The 24,741-nt window shown below is 47.5% G+C and overlaps 1 protein-coding gene across 3 annotated transcripts in view; it reads right to left on the bottom strand.

The window, feature by feature from the left end:
• The window catches only part of LOC144939525 (triple functional domain protein-like), a 182,936-nt gene that overhangs the window by 32,862 nt on the left and 125,333 nt on the right, over window positions 1-24,741 (bottom strand). For 2 of the 3 annotated variants that reach the window (XM_078866706.1, XM_078866705.1), the window contains exons 37-40: window positions 11,043-11,187; window positions 8,462-8,633; window positions 6,437-6,607; window positions 928-1,023 (exon numbers count right to left, since the gene is read on the bottom strand). In XM_078866706.1, coding sequence (XP_078722832.1) covers window positions 928-1,023; window positions 6,437-6,607; window positions 8,462-8,633; window positions 11,043-11,187 — 584 coding nt within the window. Of the gene's footprint in view, window positions 1-927; window positions 1,024-1,932; window positions 5,321-6,436; window positions 6,608-8,461; window positions 8,634-11,042; window positions 11,188-24,741 lie in introns of those variants that run through there. The other variant, XM_078866707.1, reaches the window with a different exon arrangement.

Genomic DNA, 24,741 nt, shown 5'->3' on the forward strand with positions numbered 1-24,741 from the left:
TTGCTGTTGCGATCATCGTCACAGTGATCATAACCACCCATCGTAAAAAGCTTTGCACAACTCAAGAGCACTAATAAATAACGGGCGCAGCAACGATTCCCACTCGTAGCCACATCGAAGCTACAATTCAAAATCATTATCACAACTAAATCGAGAATCGTAATTACAATCACGCATCCCAAATCTCTACGATTTACAACTACTTTCCACAGTCACAATAATGACCACAATCATTGCTAAAACACAACGTATAATTCATGATCAATATCACAATGACAATGATTAACGTTATGACATTGTAATTCACTAAAATGTACGATCACCATCGCCACAGTTGATTAATGCAACCGCAATAGCTACAACGATAGTTCATTCACATTCACAGCCACGACCACCAGCTCCGTCGCTATCGTGAGCATACAATCATCTGCAACCCAGACGCCAATGAAGAGTCATTTGGAAATATCCGGTTAGTTAAAAACAATCCTACCACAATATACAATGCAAACGTGCAGAAAACACTGTCGTCAATTGTGCAAAGGCTTTCAGAGCTCGCAACGTTTGCATCTAAGCAACGCAGAGCACGAAGGCATCGACACATACAAATACATGAACAAAGACCCCATATAACCTTTAACAGACTGTTGAGGCCAGTGCTATAAGTAAACGCCTATTAAGGCCAGAATAACACACAAGGCCACCTTTGTCTCTCCAAAAGCTGACGTTTATACACTGCAGCAGGTACGCATTTAAAACTTAGTCGAACAAAAGAAGGCCTCGAGTGGGAATGGAACTCGGGTCAAATGGGTTTGTAGCACAGTAAATAAACCGGTGCATAACAGCTTCCCATACACAAGCAGTCGCACGTGCACGAACAACACTCGCAATCGTGAAGGCACCGGGGGGGGACGGACAAGCACCGCTCACCATCTTGCTCTTGACGAGGTTCTCAATGGCACTGACCAGCTCGGCCGTGGTCGGGATTTCGGACGCACCGACACGCGTAGCCAGCAGGGACGCCGGCTTCCAAGGTTCAAGCAGGAGAGGAAAGGAGGAGGGGGGGTAAAGGAGTCAGGGGCGGGGGGGGGGGCAGGGGTGGGCAGTGAGGGAAGGGGAGCGTAGAGTCAGGACGTGACGGCGCTCCCGGAGCACGCAACAGCATCAGCGTGAATACGCAACAGGCAGCGGCAAACGCACGGTCAAAAGTGGTGCCGAGACGGGCGTAGGCCAGCGGTGCTAAGACATTCGGGTGGGGGGGAGAGCGACAGTCGGTGCTTACAGAGTTCGCACAAAGTACAGAAGTACGCAAAGCACTTAAGAGTAAGAACAAGGAATGCAGAGTTTAATAAACAGTGGCCCGTCCAGCAGGCACAGCACAACAAACAGCATCACAGCACAAACACAGCATACACTATACTCGCACAATATACACAATCTGCTCACACACCGGTCACGGCACACGCATCACCCACACACTTGGCAAATACGCAGCGCGGGGTGACGTCAACAGAAGGCGTGCAAGCATTTGATGCACGTGTGGCATGGATAATGTGTCCAAAACATTACGGAGTACGGCACACATGGTAAACGTCTCTAAACCTTGACTTACCTACTACTGCATGATAAATATCAATATTGGCGGTGGAAACCATTTAAATATGAAGTCCTGCAAAAACAGATTCATCGCTTGCTTCGTCTTCTGTTCCGAACACCAACTTTAAGCATTTCGGTAATGTCCACCAAGGGCACCACTCCCGCTAATGGGGGGTGAACGCAAATCCCGGGTAATAACACGCAGCAGGTAGACTCCCGGATGGAACAGGAAGCTTAGCTGCCTTCTCGACCGATGTCCTTGCATGTGCACGAAAATTTGCAGCAGCAGCTGTAAATGCGTGTGGCCCAATGTGCGCAAAGACACGGCGACACATCAGTGTCCATGTACACCGTTGTAACCGTGCGTGTGTATACTACACAGGAGAAAGTGGATACAACGCACGCACGCACGTACTTGAATACCGATTTAGGCCTATTGTGCACTATTATACGCGTGCGCGGAGTGGGAGCGGTGCTGTCACTGATGGGAGTGGCATTTGTCAAGCGTTGCGTGGTGCCACGGCCCTGAACGACCCCAGACCAATATCACCTCCACCCCGTGCCGGTGACCCCCACCCCCCACCAAGACACAAGAGGAGTGGCCGGGCAGCCAAGTAGGGCCCCGGGGTGGGGTAGCAGGCCAGCAACAGGAGCCAGAGAGTGGTTGGAAGACATGCGTGGGAGGCGACGCTGGAGGGCTGGGATCCTGATATAGGGGTGAGGTTAGTTGGTGTTCGTCTGGTGAGGGGGTAGATTAAAGGAAATTGCTTCGTATTAGCTTGCTGATATTGATAGCAGCTCCCACTATAAAAGCTTAATTGCGCAGGAGCAAGATGGAGCATTGCATATCAAGTCATTGGGAAATGGCCATGGCGTGCGGAGGCCTTCATCCAGTAGTGGATAGATCATGGACTAATGATGATGATGATGATGAACGTCGCAATCTCTGTTGTTTACATTGCAGCAGCATAGAGGCCAACTGCTTTGTCAGCCCACGCAGGTTTCATATAATGTCCTGCGTTGATTTAATTATATAGCCATTACCCCTTCACGGACCACTCCCCGTCTGTTTTGACTGGCCAATGTCTAAATGGACATGGAGGTGTCCACTATCATAAACCCTGCCGCTCCAAGGCCAAATGGGGACTTGCGCAATCAAGCGACGACCAGTCACCTCGTCAAGCACAGGGTGCTGTCGCTCGCCTCCGAGACAGCCGCGTGGATGCAAAGCCTCGGTGATGTCCTCGGAGGTGAACGAACGGGCAGACAACCGGATGGGAATGTGTCGTAAAACCGGCCACAACTCGACACAGCCAATTGGTAAAGTTTGTCACGTAAACAGAACATGCCAATTCGTGACTAGTTCAGCACACCGGTGTGTTTGAGAGTAAACCCACAACATTTACAATTTGGGTATGACCTTTCGCCGGTAATTACAACCATCATCATCAGGTGACAGCCAGAGTTGTGGAGAAATCCTCCTGTTATGATCTTAAATAAAAAAAATTATTTTATAGATAACATTGGTCGCAAAAGCCTACGTGTTCAACTAACCGGATATAACTTCACGAGGACTGGGCCTCGTTTTTCCCTGGGTTGTGTGGATTATCGCTGGGGTACATGCCGAATTAATAATAGCAACTCAACCTATTCTCAACATATTACGAGATGAAGGCCTCCCCACACTGTGCCAGTTAATTGTACGAGGGTTAAGGTGTTATTTTCAGTAAATGTTACATGATGAACAACGCGTTACATGAAACTGTACTCCCGTGAATGAGAAAGGTGGTTAGATTGTGATGTTTAGGCCAACTACCCTATGTCGGGAAAATAAGGGGTTGATACGATAAGAGTGGCATACACTGGGAGAGAAAACAGGAAACAACTCATCTTGGCAATTCATTGCATTGAAAGGGGGGTGGGGGGGGGTGATTTGTTAGAAGCCGAGTGGGTAGCAGTAACGGGACACCTGTGCTGATCCGCTGCATCTATAGAGTGACGCATCGGATGGATTGAAGCAACTTGAGTGCGGCATGGCCAGGAAACAATCTGCCTTGACCCATTTGCTATCGGCACTCACGCCCAGAGTTCTGAATCTTTGCGTAAAGGGGCATACGAAGAGGTGAGCACGCGTGCATGGGCCGGTGCATGCGTGCAAATGTACGTGCACATGTACGTACCTGCATGCACGTGTGCCTAGCTGCACCCTCGAGCGTGTACACTCGTGCGTGCGTGCGTGCGCGCGCGTGACTGGTAGCAGCGCGCGCATGGCTGCTCGCTAAAGAGACGGGGAGTGCGTCGGTTAGCCTCGCAGCTGATCGAGTCCACACCCGAGGCAGCCAGTGCTCACCTGCAGGCGATGCTCCGCATACAGGCACTGACGGCAGGGAGGGGGGGGGAGTGGCTGGAGGTAGGACACAAGCACTGACTAGACAGGGGTAGGTGAGGGGTGAGGGGAGCGTGCAGCGACTGTGCGGCGCACGAAGGCACTGACTAGCCCAGGGGTAGGCGGCAGGGCTGGGAGTGAGAGGAAGACGCTCGGCCAAGAGAGAGGGAGGGTGCCTCGGTGGAAGGGATGTGCGCAGGCTGGGTGGTTTGGAGAAGGCAATGTGGGGATCGCATTTGGAGAGGGTAAAAAGCAGCAGCAGCTCTACCGATGCGCGGGACGCTGCGCTGTGAAAGGTCAGCGGAGCTCGCGGTGTGCATGGCGGCATGTTAGAACGGGGTGGCAGGGATAGCCATCCGTGCGGCAGCGCACTGACAGGACACTACGCCAAGGCAGCGGGCAGGGTCTACGGGGTATGCGCTTCGTGCGCAGAGCCAACGCAGGACCCCAAACGAGTAAAAACAGTGGTGAAAATTACAAATGATTGGGCGTGTAGTTTAATACTAAAATACACGGCGTCTCCGAATCGCTCATTGTACCTGGTTCAATCGACCCTGTGATAGATTTACAAGACATATGTTAGCTAACTGTAAAAAGATTACGAATAAAAAAACCCGACATCACCAAATTTCTCATTGACGTGCTACTTATATATGTTGAACTCCTTTGTTGAACTTATTTCGCACCATACGTAGCCAACCGTGCTCCTCGGGGGGTGCTATATCCATAAATGATATACAAAGCCGGAAAAATCCCTTCGAAAACAACGTACAGGGGGGTGAGGACCCCGATTTGACCACGATTACATTCGCTCACGAGCACGAATGCGATTCGGTATTATTTTTTTGGCGAGCATGAACCGCAGAAGCCGCCCATGCAAAGCACGTGCCAAATTGTATCCCGAACATGAAGGCCTGCGGTGTACGCCGCCCTCAACCATTTGAAGACTGGCTTCGATAACGGTGGAGAGAGGCCACTTTCGGCACAATGGTAATTTTTGTTTTGCAAAACTCTCATTAGAAGTGTCGCGCAAAAAATGTCCATTGTTCTTTTTGGGGGTTCACGGGTGTTAGGGCCAAAAGTGTCAGCACGTACATGTCTTTCCAATTAGGCTAATACCTATTTTTTTTTTTTACGAGCTATTGCCCATAATACAATGTCGAGTCGTTTAGGGTACTTAATACTCAAGAGAGAGAGAGAAACTTCGCCATAACGAGAATGCCATTGCCCGGAGGGAAAGTGGACAGGGGACCGGTGCTGGTGAGGGTAAGGGTGGGGGGGAGTTGCTATTGCAGCTTGTGGGGAGGGATAAAAGATCTAAGGACCACGACAAAAGGAAAACTAATGGAATGGGAACAAAAAAAAAGAAAAAAGAATGTTAACATAACAAACCAGCAGTTGTGCATGCTGTTCAGATGCACAGGCATGTACGTGTATACGCGCGCGCAAAAAGAGCGTTTTTATTGCAACCGACGGCAGAGTTAGCGAGTGTCGCGTGTTTTGATAAGCAGCGGTTAATGCGAGCAAGGCACGGAGGCTACACTTTGAAAGCCATGTTAGTAATCGCGCAAGAGGGCTGTCGTACAACAATGGTACATACAACACGAGCAGCGGCGGGTGGGTTGGCAAGTAAGCGGTCAATGGTACGCAGGGCAGGGATGGAGGAGCAGCTCAGCCGTCGGTGAGGGGTTGGTGTGCAGCGGCCACAGTCGGTGTGTGCCATGTGCTCAGCGGTAGGCAGTCAACAGTTGCCAAGGTGCTCTGCTGCGGCGAACAACGGTGGTGTCATATTGCCAAGTGCTGAGCGGGAAACCGTGCTCACCTCGTCGCAGACGGTAAGATTTCTCTAAAGCAAGAGCTGGAGAGTGCGCGGTGAGCGTTGGAGCGTAAAGTTGTTGTGAGGCGTGGCCGAAGGCTGGTGAGCGTTCAAGTGAGAACCGCACTCACCTTGTCGTCGTCGACGGCGCAGGTGAGGCTGGCAAGCGGTGAGCTCAACGCTCGATCCACCCGTGTTGTTTTTATTTTACAAAAGCGACACGGAGTGGTCAAAGGGCAATTCAATCGTCGCCCGACTGAACCAGCGATTTACTGCGAGCCATGCCGCGAGACAATTGAGCAATCCCGGAGCAGAATTGGTTGAAATGGATGTGACGCAATTCCTTGGATGTCACTTCCCGAGAGATCGAATGCTTTCCTGGAGACACGGCATCGGGCCTGATAAGACGCCATATAGTCATCTCCGATTGGCACGTTGACACGGCAACGCACCCTTATCGTGACGTGGACATTTGCGAGCAAGGGTCACGGCGCGATGAGCGAGCGAAGTTCGCGGTGACGGTCACTCCGTGAGTCGCTCTGTGTAAAAGACACGTGTGGACCGAGCTCAACGAGTGAGCGGGAGGCGCGAGCGTGGGCGGCGTTGAAGCCGATCGCGAAGCGATGGGCGGCGGGGCTCACCTTGTCGTCAGCGCGCTCGGCCTGCAGGAGGCTGTGCTGCTGGATCTGCATGGGCGGCGGGAGGGGCAGCACTTCCGCCACCTCCTCGCCCTCCTCCTCGCCGCAGCTTTGCATGCCGGACGACGACGACTTGGACAGCGTGCCGCTTCCAGAGCCGTCGCGGCGCACGCGCTGCCACGCACAAACAAGGACAAATGTCCCCCGTAAAACACACATTTTAAAATTGGCTTTTAATAAGGATGCCCTGATTGTGCTTATTATGCTTTTTATTATACTTTTAGTTCATTATAATGTTACGTCTTTTTTAACGCATTACCCTTATTTTTTTGTTATTGTTGATAGTCGCTTTTAATTTGTCGTGTAAAGCACTTTGTAATGCATTTTATGCCCAAATTGTGTATATATGTGAAGTTTGATTTGATTTAAGGCTGAGTCGCCCTAGGGGTAGCCCAGGACATGTTCAAAGAATCACCATTGATGTTGGCCATGGCCGAGAATAAAATTCAGGCTGCTGGATTCATAGCACAGTAGGATGACCACACGCCACCACTCCCGAAATGCAGACACACCAATAATAACTATAATTATGTAATTTATTTATCCAACAAAACCTTAATACGTACTTTTTTAGGAGGCTTTCTACTTCGAATGTCTGGCCAATACTTTGTTTTATCGGCAAATGTTTGTGTGAAGATGAAATCCAGAGCATCGAATGAAATCCCACACGTACAGCAGGGTTAAAACAATTTTTAAACCCACACACATAAATCAGCAGCCTAGTTGTTGTACAGCCCTATTACCATCCAAATAGTAAATTTGCCGCTGGGCGAATCACGAAGGTCCGCGCAATTCACCGATTCCAGAGGTGCTCCACAGTACCCGCCAAAATACGCGTAACCCTGCGAAGGTTGGATAACGCTCCCACGGAGCCGGCGTGTGCGGCGATGAACACGGGTGACAAACGCACTCGCCAAGACCCGCGGCACAGAACGCCGGAGGGCCACAAAAGGGCTACTCCGAACCTCTGGGGAAATCACCAAGGGCGGTGGCAGACTCCCACCACAATGAATCAATGTCTTATATTCATCTAGGTGTGGGCCCTACTGAAAGCACACCATCTCTTTCGCAAGATCTGGGACATGGTAATCGCACAGGTAAAACAACTAAATTATAGTTTGGGTTTTGCGCAATGACACACAAAACAGAGAGCTCAAAACATTCGTCAATACTTTTTACGCAGAGACAGAATGATCTGTTGCAGCAGGGCTGTTAACGTCCATGTTACAGCAGATAGCGTTCCATCATTAGCCCCACTCAGCAGCCACCCGACACTCTTTGGGGTGGTGTTTGTTGTGCAAGGCACTAACAAATACAATGTATGATGACGGTGATGATTTATTTAACACGTAAGCCTTTTGCGATCAATATTAATCATGAGAACGTTTTTTGGGTTCGATCGCGTAAGTGTAAATGTGTCGACAAACCTTAACCAATTGGATGTCGGTTGGACGTGGGTGTACAGACACGTTAACGCGATCTATCCCAAAACACGTTACCGTGGGTGATGATTTAATAAAAAAACCAGTACAATTTGAATTCACAAAGCTTCTCAATGAGACTGCATCTCAGGACACTGATGACAAATGACAAGGATGACGTACCAGTGGTGACGATGACGGCTAGGCATTTTAACGAAGCATCGATTCATCAACTAAAACCGATTCTCATGCTGACAGTACCCGCAATAAATCAGGCGTTTGATAACTGAGAATTTTATTATTACGTGTTGTATGCAATTCATTTGATTGGGCCACGGAGGCCGCACTAAATCATGGAACATACATATATTTAAAAGTATGCTTGAATTGAATCGCAATCCCGAATCATAACAACTCCTTGACTCACAAGGGGGATAATTATTACAGGCCCAATGACGACTCTGATAATGACAAATGCCCCGTCAAGGAGCTTAGTCGTGACTGCTGAACAAAGTCAGCGGGCGACTTGTGCCGACAATCCCCTCACCTCGTCGTGCGCGTCTTCGAGCGGGGTGGCGGACGATGCGACCAGCGCCCCATCCTCGGCGTCACGCGCGGCCCCCAGGTCCACGCTCTTGCGGCCGCCCTTCTTGTTGTGCTTGTGCGCCGTCAGCTTCTTGGTCTGGTGCGAGCCGGCCTCCGCCTTGCCGCTGCTGAGCCTGCACACATGCCCGTACGCACATTCCCCGTGTAGCCTTTACATACACTGTTGAGGCAAGTGCTGTTAACGAGCAACTTTGAAGGCCGTCACGGCACACGAGGGAGGTGTGTGGCCAATGCCATGCCCGGCTTGCCTTTGATTTCCCCAGTGCTGCTGTTTACACATCGCACCAGGTGCTCATTTGAGGCCGAGTCAACCTAGGGGAGGCCCAGAACTGGTTGAGATAATCGCCGCCGGTACCGCATGGTGTTGCTGGGTTCGTAGTGCAGCGTGGCAAGCCGCTGTGCCACTGCTCCCCACGCACGCACATGCACGCACGCACATGCACGTACACGCACATGCACGCACACGCACATGCACGCGCACGCACATGCACACGCACGCACATGCACGCACACGCACGCACACGCACGCACACGCACGCACGTGCGCGTACACGCACACGCACGTACACGCACTTACACGCACACGCACGAACACGCACACGCACACGCACGTACACGCACATGCACGTACACGCAAATGCACGTACACGCACATGCACGTACACGCACGCGCACGAGCATGAACAGCAGCAAGGGGCACTTGATGGGAAAGATATACTTCGTAGAATCATGTGATTATTCACTCCAATCCCCCAGAAATGTGATCAATCTGCATTGTTTGTATAGTTTTGTTGGCCCCATTAGCCGAAAAGAAATAATAATATAATTTGCATTTGAATTTGCATTATTTATTTTTTATTATATAACCAAGAGTTGACGATTTCATGCAGCATTGTTGACCAATCCATTCGCCTACATTTTTACTTTTAAAAAATGAGTGTACAACGTAGGCCCATTTCCTATTGTATCCTTGTGCGTGGATGTTTCAAACACGTACTCACCAATCAGCTCATTCAATGCCACTTTTAAGTTATAGTTTCAAATGATTAACTGATGTTGAGCCTCAGATAAACTTGTCACGCAAAGCATCCAGAACTAGAGGGTAGGTCCCAGCGATAACAGACTCCCTACAACATGGACCCTTTAAGCTGCACCTCCTTCAAAAAGCCACGGACAATCTCATTGGATGAGAGAGAAACACCCTCATGACCCTTATAGAAAGCCCCTATTGGCCACAAGATAATAGCTAGCCTAAGAGGCCCTCCTAATACTCTTACACCAGAAATCTGAGGACCGCAAGAAGTGGACATCTCCAAGGATAAAGGTCCCATTAGAAACAAAATCAAACCAACACTCCCGTGATACATGGGCCGCCAGCACAATGCCCGGCCACCTTGGTCTACCCATTACAATTATTAGTCAATCACTGGCACCCGGAACTGAATAGCAATCTCAGGAAGGCCCTGCAGTAGTGTTACGACTGTTCCCTCGGCGCCTTCCACCGTCGCTCTCATTACCAATGCTAAACGCGCGTGAGCCGTGTCTGTATTCGACGCCACAGCGCAGCTGCGCCTTTCGCAGCTTTAATACGACAAGGGAAACTCACGCTCACGTGTGTACCATGTGTGCTGTGTCTTGCCTTGCCTGAACACGTACGGATAATGTGCTAATGGGCATGAAACAAAATGCGTCATCGTTATTTAATCTCTTGTTGTTTATTATATGAACCGCCCTGGGAGTTTATTTCCGTAAAATGCTCGACAACAATGTTATTTTATTTCAACATTTTCTTATCAGTGTTTGCAAAAAGCCTAAGAGCACTGCTATTGTCAGCATCCAATCAAAAGTATCTGAAAGCATGAGGACATGAGTTTATAAAAAAAAAAAATCCAATATCTACTCCATCATGGTCATTAGCCATTATCAATCTGCAGCTGTATAAAGCCTCCTCCAGCCGTCGCCATCTCTCACGGTTATGCGAAGCGGCAATCCAGCCAACACCTTCACTTGAGATGAAATCATCGCTCCATCTCCCCGATGGACGTCCACTCAGACGTGTTCCATTTCATGGCTGCTAATCCATCACTACTGTTGATCTTCCGCCATCATCAATTCTCGTGACATGTTCCGTGACATGTCCTGCCAATGCCCATTACTTCTCCTTTTCTTAATAGTTGAAAGCATATTAAAACTATAAAATGTATCGAATAATTTGAAAGAAATATACACATGGGCTACACTCAATCTAATCTTCTGAAATGTATTTGCACATTCTTGGTGACTGTGGTCATCCAGAACAAACCATAGAACATATAATGACGCAATGCCCGATCCACAAATACGAAGGAGACATCACAGCGATGATGCCCTCCGTGGTTGTCTGGCTTGACCACCTGAATGTGAGATGGTAATTGTTGCTCTGCATCTACATCGGCAGCCGTATGACAAGAAGAAGACGAGGAGGAGTTGTAAAGGAGAGAAACCAGTCTGATCCCCCCCCTATGCAGGTGTGCCACGGTTACCTGCGGACAGGACTGGTCAGCCACTTGCGCAGGGTGTTCCCAGGCCTCTTGGGTCCCGGCGAGCTCTGGAGGGGCGGCACCAGGGGGTGGGGATGCAGGGAGCCCGTGGAGGGGCTAGCGTCGCCACTCGACGCCGACAGGGAGTCTACGCACGCAGACGACAAATCCGCGCAGACACAAATGCACGCGCGCACGCACACACACACGTGCCAGACAAACCACATTAACACATGTAGACCCATTCCCAGTGTATAAACAGAACATTCGTGTCGCCATGCATAACCGGTGAGAGCCAAAAAGTGCGAAGAAAAGACTAATTTCCGCAACTAAAACTTTGTTCAATTGTGGAGTAAGAAAATATTCCCTGGCAGAGGTTCAATGTGTACAGATGAGGACATTTTATGTTGTTGCTTAATTTATGAATGTTTTCCAAAAAAACTAATTAGATAAAAAAAAATTCTAATAAATATTTTGTCGTCGTTTGTTTTCACCTGGCTGTGCGCCACAAGAGTGAACGCGCAACTTCTCCTGCGCGTCAGCCCAGAGTCACAGCCATAAAAACGAGGCCAGGTCGCCCATCCAAGAGGACGGCAACGGCCCTAATATTACTACAGTCGAGCCACGGCTAAATATATAACGACCGAGGCAAGGCAGAAATAAATACACAGCAGCAGAGCTGTGCAGTGCAAGTTGTGAGAATTAGACGGGCGGCCAAAGAAGACAGCGTGTCCGAGAGGACGACCAGATGGAACGGTTAGATTAGCTTGGTGGACTGTGACATCGCAAGAATGTGAGGGTTGGTAATGATGGCGCGAGGAGGCCTTCATAGAGCAGTGGATAGATCGTGGCTGCTGATGATGATGATGTTCTGACTCGCACCTGCGAAGTGGTTTTTCAACAGTTACTCCACCGGCATTAAAGTAAATCTAATATTACCCCCCATGAAAGTTTGAGTCAATACACTGACAAGAGGATGTCTCAAAAAAGTTGCCATAAAAAATATACATCAATGTAAGCTTAACATTAGGTATAAATCTTGAATGTTATGACGATAGTATATCATGGCTTCCATAATTGTCAAAGCTACTATGTATTGAACAAATTAGTTGGTGATGCTGTGTTGGCAGTGGTACACACGTATACATAACAACAAAGCCCTTCTCTTGATAGATGATCGGCCATTGCCCCAAATTTACTATTATATATGTTTTCCTTTTAAGGCCACAGTGTTATTGACAAATGCGTTTAGTTTATTGTTACTTTACGTTTAAGGCCATCTGTTCAATGTTTACAAATACTTTTCTTAGGATGGAGACCAGAAACAAGACTGTAATCCGAGCTCATTCAACAGCGGTTTGATGGTAATCCTGTAACGTTACATCAGTTCAATAAACAATGATCCATAAGCACACGACTTGCTCAGAAAAAAAACACTTGTATGGAAGAATCGATTTAGATTCGTGTGCATGTTGAATGCGATTGGTTCTCGTGACTGCTACAGCCAACATACGTGCTAAAATCTACCACGAAGAAATGACAAGAATCGACTTATAAGACAAAACCTCACAATCCCAAATCGTGCCTGTTAATCGAATTGTGAGGGCCAGCGAATAGTTACAGCGCTAGCCAATGGTGTCACGACACACAGGCATGTTTCTGTCCATACCCCACCCTTTAAAAACATACTATAAGGACCGTCAATAATGTTAGTCTGGTAGTTGAGAAAGAGGCAAAGAAGCGGACGGAGCGCCACCCCTTAGAGCCTCCATTGCCAACGCACCACAGGAGTGCAGCGTCCAACGTCAGGCGGCTCAAATTAGTTTCCATTCCTATATTTAAACGCAGTTTGGCTACGCATCATATAAACACAAAGTTCAAACGATTGCACAAACGGCCTGTGTGCGACGACAACGACGATGACTCAAGGAGGCAAAACTAATTCCTGAAAACTTGACTCCAGGACTTGTTCCTAAATGTTTGAAGGAACGGCGGAGACATATTAGGCCTCAAAGCGGCAAGCGGAGGCATCATAGGTGACTTTGGATAGGGCACATTTCATGGCGTATGGAGGATGACGAAATCTCATCGCGAAAGCTGCAGCTGACCAAGAAGAATGCGCACAAACGCAAGATGATCGAACCCTAATGGGCACCTTTTTTGTGTGTGATACAGCACTACCAGCGGTGCACACGGAAAGATCAAAAATAGTCCATGGCACAGACCCAAAGAGGAAAAAGACTAAACAATAAGTGACATATTAGCCTATGGCCCTCCTTCATGGCAGACACCAGCCATGAACGAGAGCCTAAAGGGCGGGCGCGTCCGTCACGGACACAACGACGCACGGTTATGGCACAGACATATTCACCGCAAGCATTTCTATGATAACTTTACAGCGTGAGAACATAACACCAAGGCTGTGGAAAATTCCAGAGTGGAGAAAACATCTTTGAAATCGACAGTGACCACTGGAAATGAGTGCACGCTGGGCTGTACGTGCCACTTGTGTCTCAGAGCGGTGTGGCACCATGCCCACTGGAAACTCAGTTAAGTCTCCAAAGTGACCAATGTGGTAATCACTGCTGGGTGTATTACGCAACCCCGAAGGTAATTTCTGACTCAATACTTCGACCCCCCCAGGCGGAATAAGTGTGGCTCGGGATCAGCTGCGAATGCGATGCAAAGAATTGGTTACTTGCCAATGGCCACCTTTCCCCTGTGACGGCTGTGAACGGGGGGGGGGGGGGGGGGGGCGCGACGTTGAGTCGCTTGGTCAAGAGGGGGACATTGGCGCTGTGCAAAAACGTTGCTTCGTCTTAATCTGGCCGGTGCAACGCTGGCTCAGCGTTCATATTCTTAGGTTTTTTCGGTAAAGTCACGTAGGTAAAACATTCAAATTTATAAAAGTTAAATAAAATAAAAATCACGACGTTTCGGAGGCAACACAAGCTTCCGTCTTCAGGTGGAACCGTCACAGCCACGACAGCTGTATCAAGTAAATGAGAGATTGCAGGAGCTACCACTCCGTTTATATAATGGTTGGAGAAGGTGGTGGGGCAAGGGCCGCATACTTTTTATTAATATGGTAAGGTGAGGCTTAAGAGGGTGAGCCTTTGTTATGGAGAGCTACGGTTTGTGAATCAAATCTAGAATGGCTCAGCGTTGCTTGTGTTGCAGTCGAAACGTCGTGAGAATGTTATTGTTTTATTTTTGTATTATTTTAATGTTTCCCTTCTACGTGACTTTACCGAAAGAACCAAGAATATGAATCCCTGCAGTCACGAAAGCTTGAAATCTTAATGTATAGATACACAATGAGGGATCTCTCCTCTGCATCCCAAGAACAAAGCCCAAGTCTCATGGGCGATGTCTGGGCACCCGGACTGTGGGACTCTCTGCCAAAGGCTGTCAGGGAGTCCTGCCTAAAAACATTTCTCTTTCAGAAGGTATCTCTCCTATTTATAACTTAGAAACTTCTTAGCCAAACCGTTCCCATTGTTCACGGATGTAAACAGCCTTTAGAAATGAATGAAAGGCGCTAAAAATAAGCTGTAATTATTAATAATGCAACAGCAGCAGTCGGCTATTATTATTTTTACATGTGTCTTTTTACGGGGCAGCGTTTAAATGAGAGAACGCCAGATGTGTGATCGGCGTCAAGGACACAGTGAGGCATCCTTTCTAGACACGTTTTTCGTGGTGGTGGTGGTGGTGGTGGCAACCTCTGGAAAAAAACGTCGAGACTTCTCAACACCTTCTCAAGGAGCGTCTTCACCCATTTTTTTTAGCTAATCGGAGGTGCGACGGCCATCCTACCCCAACTGGGGAGCTGGGGCTTCAATAGAGCCTCTCGCTCAGTGCTGCAATGATGTTTAACCACAGCTTAACAAGGAACTCCAACCTCGTGCAGTATTGCACTTCTAAACAGGCATCTGTATCAAAGGCCCCAACCCTGGCCCAGTGTTTGAAGTCCATGTAATATTAAATTATCCAGCAGAGCCTATGATTTGGCATGCAGCGCACCCAACTGAGAGTGGTATTGGTGCACGTTAGCACTAATACACACTTTAAAAGCTACCAAATGTCTTGGAGGATCAGCCTCTCTTCTCCTCCAGCACCACAGACACCTCGACAAGATTGTGATAATTAAATCATTAGCCATGCCTTTCAAAGTGAATGGCCTCCCTGCTCTAATATTTTCCCTCTTAAAAGCTAAACTAATTTTTATTTTACCAGGTAAGGCCCACTGAACTAGATACCTCTTTTTTTTTATAAACGACCTGGCCACAACTGAAACATCAACAAAGTGGAGTCTCATTTTTCTAAACCGGAGGACCCAAACAAAAATCCACACGACCACGGGGAGGACATGCCAACTCCAAATATACAGGCGTCAGTGTCTGAGATCGAACCCACGATCTCCTGTATACCATGCAAGGTAGTTAATATATCCCGCCACTGCTCATAGGCCCTGCCTACCTCTATGCCAACCCAACCCACAACCCAGGTAGCCCCAACCCTGTTTTCCCCGATCGTGAGTGAGACATGAGGTCAGAAAATGTTAAACTGGGAGAAAACCACGATTGTCACAAACGCTTCGGGACATCAGGATAACATTTCTTAAACTGAGACTGTCCCAGTTATACCAGGACGCGTGGCATCTGTAGCTACCTGTATTTTTGTGTATGCATGTATACATATGCATTAATACATGTGCACGTGCACACATAAACAGTTGGGAGCTGTAGAGTAGTAATTACCGCACTGCACTATAAAACTGACCTGAGTTTAATTCTCACTCGGACAACATCAGTGACGAATATCTAAACGGGTCCTAGGCCCCTTCCCGAGGTCAACTCACCATTAACATGAGTATCTGTTGCTGTGTGTACGGTGCAAGCCTTAATAGGTGCATGCGAACAACACTTGTCCCAACAGACTGTTGAAGGCTATATAGGGGACCTTTGTGTTCACAAGTCGAATAAGGCTACTGCTGTATATGCTACACATGCTTTGCGTGTGCGTGGGTTGAGCTGTCTTATCTCTGTGTTTATGTCTGTGTGCACAAGCGTATGTGTAATACCGGATAAACGCATTACCTGTGTGTGTGTGCCATATAAGTCTATCAATCTACATTTAACTCTACAAATATTTACACTAACTGCTTGGGCTGGGTCATAATTATGGTATCATGTTGCTTAGCATTGTTGATTTATAAAAAAAAAACATTCAAATACTACACACACCGATAACAAACCATGCAGTTGTCATTTTAATTCCAGGTTACGGTGGTGCATGCCTGCAATTCAGAGATTTTGGAAGGCAGGGCTTGGTGGTTTACAGATTTTATGGGCTAAAGTACCATGCTGTGCGGACCGTTGAATAGCGTCCTCTCATCTGCATGAACTTGGTGTGTTTGGCCAAATATATAAGTTCACAACTTCCTGGAAGGGTGCTGGCACTCGGTGTCGCTCTGCTGAATAATTTCAGGACTCTGAAATGCGACAAAATTTAATCCAGCAACCTGTGTTTGCAGAAAGTGGTAACATCGTAAATCCTTCCTACTGTGATATTGACAACTTTGAGTTAAATTTCTGGTCAGACATACCAGTGGATAAGCGTATCTAAACCAGGCCCGGGTCTCACATGGGTCAATTCAGTGACCAATGCATCCGGTGATGATGCTAATTCTACCAGCCTTTTGACACATAGTGTTGAACTTTATAATTGATCGTGAACAACATTTTCCCTAAAAGACCATACATATGCTATTAGAGTTTGTGTTGTTTATGTGCTGAACATGTGCGGTGTATGCATAAACTAAATTTCTACTTGGATATCCGGTGGCATTTGTTTTTGCAACAAGCCTAAGCAACTAAGCTTTGAAGATGTCCTGCGGCTATTAGCGTTGTTTACATTCAGTCATAAAGCATGTCCACTGTGCCAGCAAGTGATTACTGGGCCTGAGTTCCACAACTTACAACTAAAATAATTAGGCACAATACGTAAATGTGTCTTTACGGAGATTAGCATCTCTGTTCCTGTCTCCTTTGCTAGGGGTGGGGCAGTAAATATTCTCAGATCTCAGTGGAAACAAACGCTGAAGACTGTGCCCACTGAAACCTATGCAATAGCCTGAAGTCTGACACGCGAATCGTTGTGCAAATCTGTAGGCTGTGATGGATGAGACGTGCGATGCACATGTTGCATGCACACAATACCTGTGCAAGTTTGCATAGGGTGGCTGGGAATACGAAATCTCACGGTACCACGTTGAGAAACAGCGGCCTCAACGAGCGAGACATTTACTCGACTGCAAGGGGGATAACATTCGTCTTCAGTCTGAAATTCCCCGCTACCAACATCGGGGCAGTGGCACTGGACGTTCACCACCTGATACGGGGGGGGGGGGGCGGTCGTGATTCGTACTCGAAAGTCTGCCCTGGTTAATGCTGCGGGTGTATACATTGTTTAACAGTAGACGTTAAGAGATGTTGCGACATCTTTCGAAGTAGAGTAGACCATTGTGTGCCCGTGTGATGGTCCAAATTAGAAAAATGATTCGCAAATTAATTAGTTATGAAACTAAGTCACACACGGAAACCATTACCCCTTACTGCAAAAAACTTGGCAGGGCCCTGCTGAAAAAGAGTCTTGGGACTCAGTGAGGCTTTCCTGGGTAAACAAGTGTAATAAATACATGCGTAAAGTTAGCTCCAATGGCCTTAAATAAGGACCGCTGAAGTGAGGTGGGAACAAGGTGGGGTCAGGGGGTGGAATTCGTCATCTGACTGATGATGTAAACAAAGTCATCATCACGGTTGTTATGTATGGATGTTGAACTTCTTTTGCAACGTACGTAGCCAACCGTGCTAATCAGAGGTGCCACCTCTAAGGTACAAAAAACCAGGCCGCATCATGGGAATAGGGAGAATATCTCACAATACCACAAGAGGTCAGATCTAATCGTCAATTTATCGTCTTGAGTGGTGTATTCTCTTTGGTTCTTTCGGTAAAGTCACGTAGGTATAAAATAAAATAAATCACGAAACTTCGTGATTTATTTTATTTTATATCACGACGTTTCGTGATTTATTTTATTTTATACCTACGTGACTTTACCGAAAGAACCAAAGAGTATGGATTCCTGCAGTCACGAAAGCTTCAAATCGAGATTGACTGGTGTAGTATTATTATTATTCTGCGACTGACAAAACCAGGACTTCCAATGTCCCGGGAAGATTGAGAGATTTCCCAGGATAGTGAAATCTGAAAACGAACACGATCCTGGGAAAACCGGGACAGCTGGCAATGCTGAACATCATTAGAATGACTGACGGTCGTTAAAATAATCAGACTGACAACGACCATCTCCTTGTTGTCGCCAAAACATCTCACTTTTTCAAGATGTTGAGATGCTTCTGTATATGAATCCTCTGGTATGAATGCTCTACATATCCACCCTTAAGTGTCGTGTGCAGTCTATACAGCTGCACCTAGTTCATTACACCAGTTTCCAATTATTCGGTAAATGAATAATCACTGCATCCCAGCCCCTCATTACTCAGCGCGTCCACCGCGTAACGTGCTTCCTAAGCGGCTGCTGTTGGTGTATTATTTAGACCCAGTGTGAGAGCATCACAGACCCCTGCCACTGGGGTCATCAAAGCTCACGTTATTCCTTGCATAACATTGGTTGTGCTCAGGGGTTCAGACGCGAAGCCATCGCTCAACAAGAGGCAAGACATCGCATGAGAACAATGTAAAAACAAACAAAAATTGTAATTAATAAATCTTATAGCGATCCCACTGGTTCCAAAAATAATTGATTCGCACGTAATTTTTCCTTTCACCGCGTCATTTCATTTCCCTTGCTTTGTTGCCAACCATAAATGCACGCTGACATAGCATCCATATATATTTTATATTTTTCGAACAGCCCGTCCCTGATTTGTACAAAAACAAATCTACATTTTTTTTGTAATGGTTAGAACATCATTCGATGATAGTCTCTCAGTAAAATACACGAGTGAAATACGCATCTAAAAAAAACCTGGCGACACTATAAATATGTTTTCAACCAACAGCTGCCATTGCAGGGCACCCTGAAGAGGCACCACACATTCTGAAATGTTTCGGTGAAGTAAGAGCTTCAGTCGCTTCAATCACGGCCAGATCGCACTCGTGATGTGAAATTGAAACAGGCAAAATGCATCTCGCATTTACACGCACTGCATGCTGATGCAAGTAACTAAGCCATTAGCGGTCTGACAGGGCGGGCTTCTTTATGCAATTAGGTGATCGTGTTTTCAGTGAATAGATTTGGACATTTCTGAAGCGTAAAAAAGCATTCTTACAACCAAGATAATAAACACTTCACCAAACGACCCATTTTTGTTCATTTGCAACTTAAAAGACGGAAGGCGATTCGGTAATGACGCGTGTTCAAGAGGGTCACGTTGAGAAGCGACGGGAAAATGTGCCGTTTCAGAAAGCAAATCCCGTTCTTACGAGGTAATCATTCTTAGCCGCGTGAGGATTCATCATCAACCAAAATATGTTTCTCCAGCATCAATTAAAATCCCTCACAACGTAGCAGAATACGTATGAAGATAAAAATAAATAAACACACAAACGAGTTACAAGTCGGTGCCCACACACAGATGTTAACCACACGCAGGCACAGGACCTAAATAAAAAGACAGATCACACACCCCGACCAAACTGCACTCTTCTTGAAAGGTGGCAAACTTTCAAATTAACATCTCAAAACCCAAAACTCCAGTTCTGTAAGGTCGCTTAAAATGCCGACGGCGGTTCTATTCGCAATGCCGTCACCACCGCAGTTCATTTATTCTCTTTACCTGCTGCAGTTTGTCCTTAAGAGGCGAGCTCATTTAACGACTCTCAAGTCCAAGCAATACTTTTCAGACGTGTCGATGAATGTTAACGCCTCGTTAAGTTTGAGAGAAGATTTTTTTTTTATTGTACTATAACTTTTGAGAATTATAAATTTGCGTGGAATATTAAGAGGTCTTGCAGATATTTGAACTGGCACGAAACTTTTTGAGTTTATGCCCAACTCTCGTTTCATATTTTTTTGAGCACGAGCCCCAAATCCACAGCTACTGCTCGTGTCGCAATGAGAACATATTCTTGTTTTTTTTCTCTCTCAACAACTCTGAGCAGCAGGCACAAAAGTCTGACATTTGGCGGGCATTCGTTAAACCTTGAGATTTCCTTTAAGCTATAATTACGCTTACAACCATCCGCAACGCACACTACTCAACCGCAGTTAAAATGTAAACAACGGGAAAGTTGATTTCAAATCGGCACCCTATGCATGATTTCCGACCCAATTTACATCAGAGCACGGGTACTACGATCGCACGCAATATCAAATACGGTGGGGCAAAAAAAAACACAGTTCAAAACCTGTTGTGCGCGAAGCAAGCAAGGGTTGTTATAATGCCAAAACTAATAGAAGAAAACCACCGTGGCAACTCGGCTACCAAACTATGGCCCCCTTCGGGGCACTCTGTTTGGAGATGATGATGACAACGATGAGTGGGGTGCGTGACACCCCCATTAGTGAGACAAAACAAGCTTCATCAACACCACCACCGCCACCCAACCAACCAGTCATTCATTCGGGCAGTTGACCAGCTTGACGATGAAGCACTCAAGCCGGTCAGCGACTCGGTGAGCGCAGAATTAACCGGGCCGCGGGAGATAAAGATACAATGTCACGCAGGCAGCAGAAAAGGAAAGCTTGCTGGATTGGCAGTCGGCATCTGCTGCTGTCAATCGCCCAGCTGCTGCTGCAGCCGTCGCCGCCGCTGCTGCACGCCTCATGGCCTTGACCGAGCCCCGTGAGATTGCACCACGGAGCGAAAAGAGAGAGCGAGCGAGCGGGAGAGAGAGAGAGGGCGCGTGAAAGCGTGCATCGCGAGGCAGCCCGGCATCACCAATGTGCACGCGCGCGTGTCCATGTGCACACCAGAGGAGTGCCCTGCGCGCGCACACACACACACAGAACACACACACAAAACACACACAGAACACACACACACAGACACGCAGACACACACCTCTGCGGAGGCAACACAATTGGCCGAGCGCTGAGCGGCAGAAACAGCAGCAGCCGACAGAGTCGTGCGCACGTCCTCTCCTCATTCCGCAAGTCCTCTCGCGCTGACAGGCCGGCGGCGCGAGCTCCGTTGCGCGGTCATGCCTGCCCGGCCCGTGCCACCAGCCGCACCCTCTTATAGGAGGACATCACCACATTCCGCTCGCAGCCACACGGAGGCACGCAAGCTACCTGCCATTTTGAGCATGTGCAGGCAAATGGGGCGGTGCTCTGGTGGGCGGGCGAAGGTTTGCTACGTGCACTGCAGCTCTTCACCAACACTGCTCCTCCCCCCCCCCCAATGCTCCCTCCTCTTCCCCCCCCCTCTCTCTCTCTGTCTCCTGCCCCCCACCTCGCCGTCCCCCCGCCCGCCCGCCCCCCTCTCTCATGACCCCGTGAACGGAATGAAAACCAACACAAACGCTCTTCATGCAAATGCACGACGGCAGCAACGGATAAAAGAAGGCACAACAACAACACCACGGCCTTCACTCTCAATTTAGATATCACAATGTCTCAAAATAATACACAGGAGGTGTCCTCACAAGCACCCTTGTCGCGAGCGTGCGCCGCAGGATCGACCGCGCACGGCAGCCCTCGGGGAGGCGACCATTGGCGGATCGCACGCATTTTGTGCAACTCCCTTCCCGTGGGGGGTTGAGGTGCCATACACTGACTCGCCAGTTGAGGTGGCACAGCAAGTGTGGACTAATATGCATTTGTTCCATCTGTATGGGACGGAGAGTGGTTGCCCCCTCGCACGCGTGGGTTCTCTCCAGGTGCTTCGGTTTCCTCCCACATGTAAGCACTCGACAATTGGCCGATAACATCGTCAAGGGGCATAAACCATCACGCGAACTCGGGTCATCCTCCCAGCGGCTGTTGGCGGGCCATCGAACAAAGACGGGCACCGCATCGCGCGCCTCCAGGTGCGCTTCTGCGGCAGCCTTCCAGAACGCCACTGAAGCTGTGCACTTTTAAATCAAAGGGATTGAAAACTCATTTCTCCATAGAACTGCTTTTTTCTGTTTAGTTCGTTTGTCCCTTCCACCGCACCTACGATAAGCACGGTTGGCTACGTACGGTGCGAAAGAAGTTCAACGCACGTACACACACAGAGGAGCGCAGGAAGATGTGGGGGAATGTGGCGCCAGCTCGCCGAATGGTTGCTACCTTCCTCCCCGACCTCCAAGTCCATCTCCCACTCTCTTCTAAAGCCAGCGAACGCTGCGCGGCGCGTTGCAAGTACAAGTATTTTTTATTACTATTATTATTTAAGGTAGCGTTACTGATAGCGAGGTGTGTCTTGTGCCCTGGTTAATAAAAAAAAAATATTTATTTAAGCAACCCAAGACATGGCATTACTGAAGCCATCAATCCTAATAAAATCATTACAAAGGCCATATATTTAAAATACTGTTCAAGAATTCATCAATTAAAAACCATCCCATTATTAATACATGAATTAGAACTGTCCCGTTGACACATCCATCAGATCAAGATGACCATTATAAGTCCACACTTGCAAAAATGGCTGCTATATGGTCAAAATAACAATGGCATTTCATGGAACAATTAAAACATCTTGTAAATACTCTTAGTAAATTTTCCATATTATCCTGAGTTGTATCTATCTTACATGCCATTCTGTGCTTTCCTGCACCGTAGTATGTATTATCAATCTATAACCCAAACTTACAAAGAGACTGAATAATCTGTAAATTGTTCTGGTCACCCCTTGTCCTCATGATCATATGTCCCTTCCAGACCATCTCCATTAGCTGCACACATTCTCGCTATACAATCACACGAAAGAGAAACTTTGAAAAATCCTTATTGAAAAAAAAATATAATTAAGCAGGATGACTCCATGATTGTTTAAACATGTCTACAGATTTGGCTCACGGTTAAGCTATGGTACACAGACCTGGTCACCGTTCACAAGGACTGTTCAAATATTAAGCATCGAGGCTGCTGTTGGTCTGATCGATTTTTAAGTCAGAGCACAGGTTGCAACACAGCTGTCACTGCCAGTGCTTGATGGCCGAGATCTGATACACACACCACGTGAGTCATGCACTTAGAACGGATTGATGTTTGCATACGACACAATCTGCACATTTTTTTGAAATGTCACTCTTGTCTGCATTAGAGACAATGTAGATAGCATAGAATAATAGGTGGTAAAGTGCTACACTGATTTAATCATTGATTACACTCATGTATCCCAGAATTAAGCTGGAAATGGGCTGTAAATGGGTTGGTTCACTTTAAAAAGCCATCATTTAAATCAATATGCATGTGTGAGTATATAGGTGGGTACACACGTGTTTTTCATATGCATATTGTTGGCATCAGTAGTTTACAATTTGCTTCGCAATCCTGCTGACCTCGGTACAATCTGTGTCTGAACACGCCAGGGCAAACATTATCTGAACTTGACCTGGACCTACCACACATGTCAGCTTTGCAAAAAATGTGCAGCTATCACGACGACACCTCATCATCATGACCGGGCAGACGACGGTGGTCAGGCATTGTGTGATGGCCACAGCAAACGAATAAATGCTCTCAGACTCAACAAATTGCTCGCCAAACTGCGCTTGCCCCAAGAGCCTGTTTGGCCAAATGAAAAACCTTTGTTTCTTTGGTATGTGAATGCATGAATGAAGCCAATCGTGAAAATGTAACGGTGAATTTTCTTAGTCCTCTTTGGTTACTGCGGCGAGCCAGCGGTTTTGGGTGATCAGAGCGCTTGGCGTGCCGTGATGAAAATCCTTTGACAACGGCGAGTACTGTACAGTCATCAGGTGATTTTTTTACGCAAAGCGAATTCAACACATGAGCCAGTTGTGCACTGGATGAAGCGGTGTGAACGCGCCTGGTGAACTAGTGTGTTACGTATTCATGAACTCACGGTTCATAATTAATGACGTGTCGACGTAACATTTGTCACTTCGTAGAAATATGTCGGTTTGGTTTCCATGTGCACTGTACGCACATTTAATAACAAAAAATGTTCTCATAAAGACGGAGCTGAAATGTTCTCGGTGAGGCAACTGGTTGTGCCCCGAATAACAAATATATACTTTCTAACACACAGAGGGAAAAAAAAACAGCTTTACATTTCTACACAATTAACAAAAAAATTGGAGTGTGTAAAATGTACTCATATTATTCACAACAGATTTGACTTGCGTTTTTTTAATCCACGGACCCCAATTTTACGGACAAAAAATACGCTTCACAGAGCAGCACCTTCCCCTCCCCACGGACTGTACGAAATTGGCGCTCAACTCTTATTTAAACGGTCACTCCGCTGTCTGCCAAAACTCGCCCTTGTGCGACAACAAGTGCCTCACGAGGAGCCAAGGTGGATAAGGCCGCCGCTGCCGCTGCCCGCACACCGTCGTCGCCACGGGGCACCACGGTCCTCGCAGCCAGATGGGGAAACGCGACCCCCCCCCGCTCACCCTTCGGGCCTCTCATCCACCATCACGTTCTCCCCCCCACTCCACACCCACCCGCCATTCCCTCCTTTGGGCCAACAATGCACTCTTATCTTCAACA

This window comes from Lampetra fluviatilis, chromosome 2 (genome assembly GCF_964198595.1).
Source record: "Lampetra fluviatilis chromosome 2, kcLamFluv1.1, whole genome shotgun sequence".
Lineage (NCBI taxonomy): Eukaryota > Metazoa > Chordata > Hyperoartia > Petromyzontiformes > Petromyzontidae > Lampetra > Lampetra fluviatilis.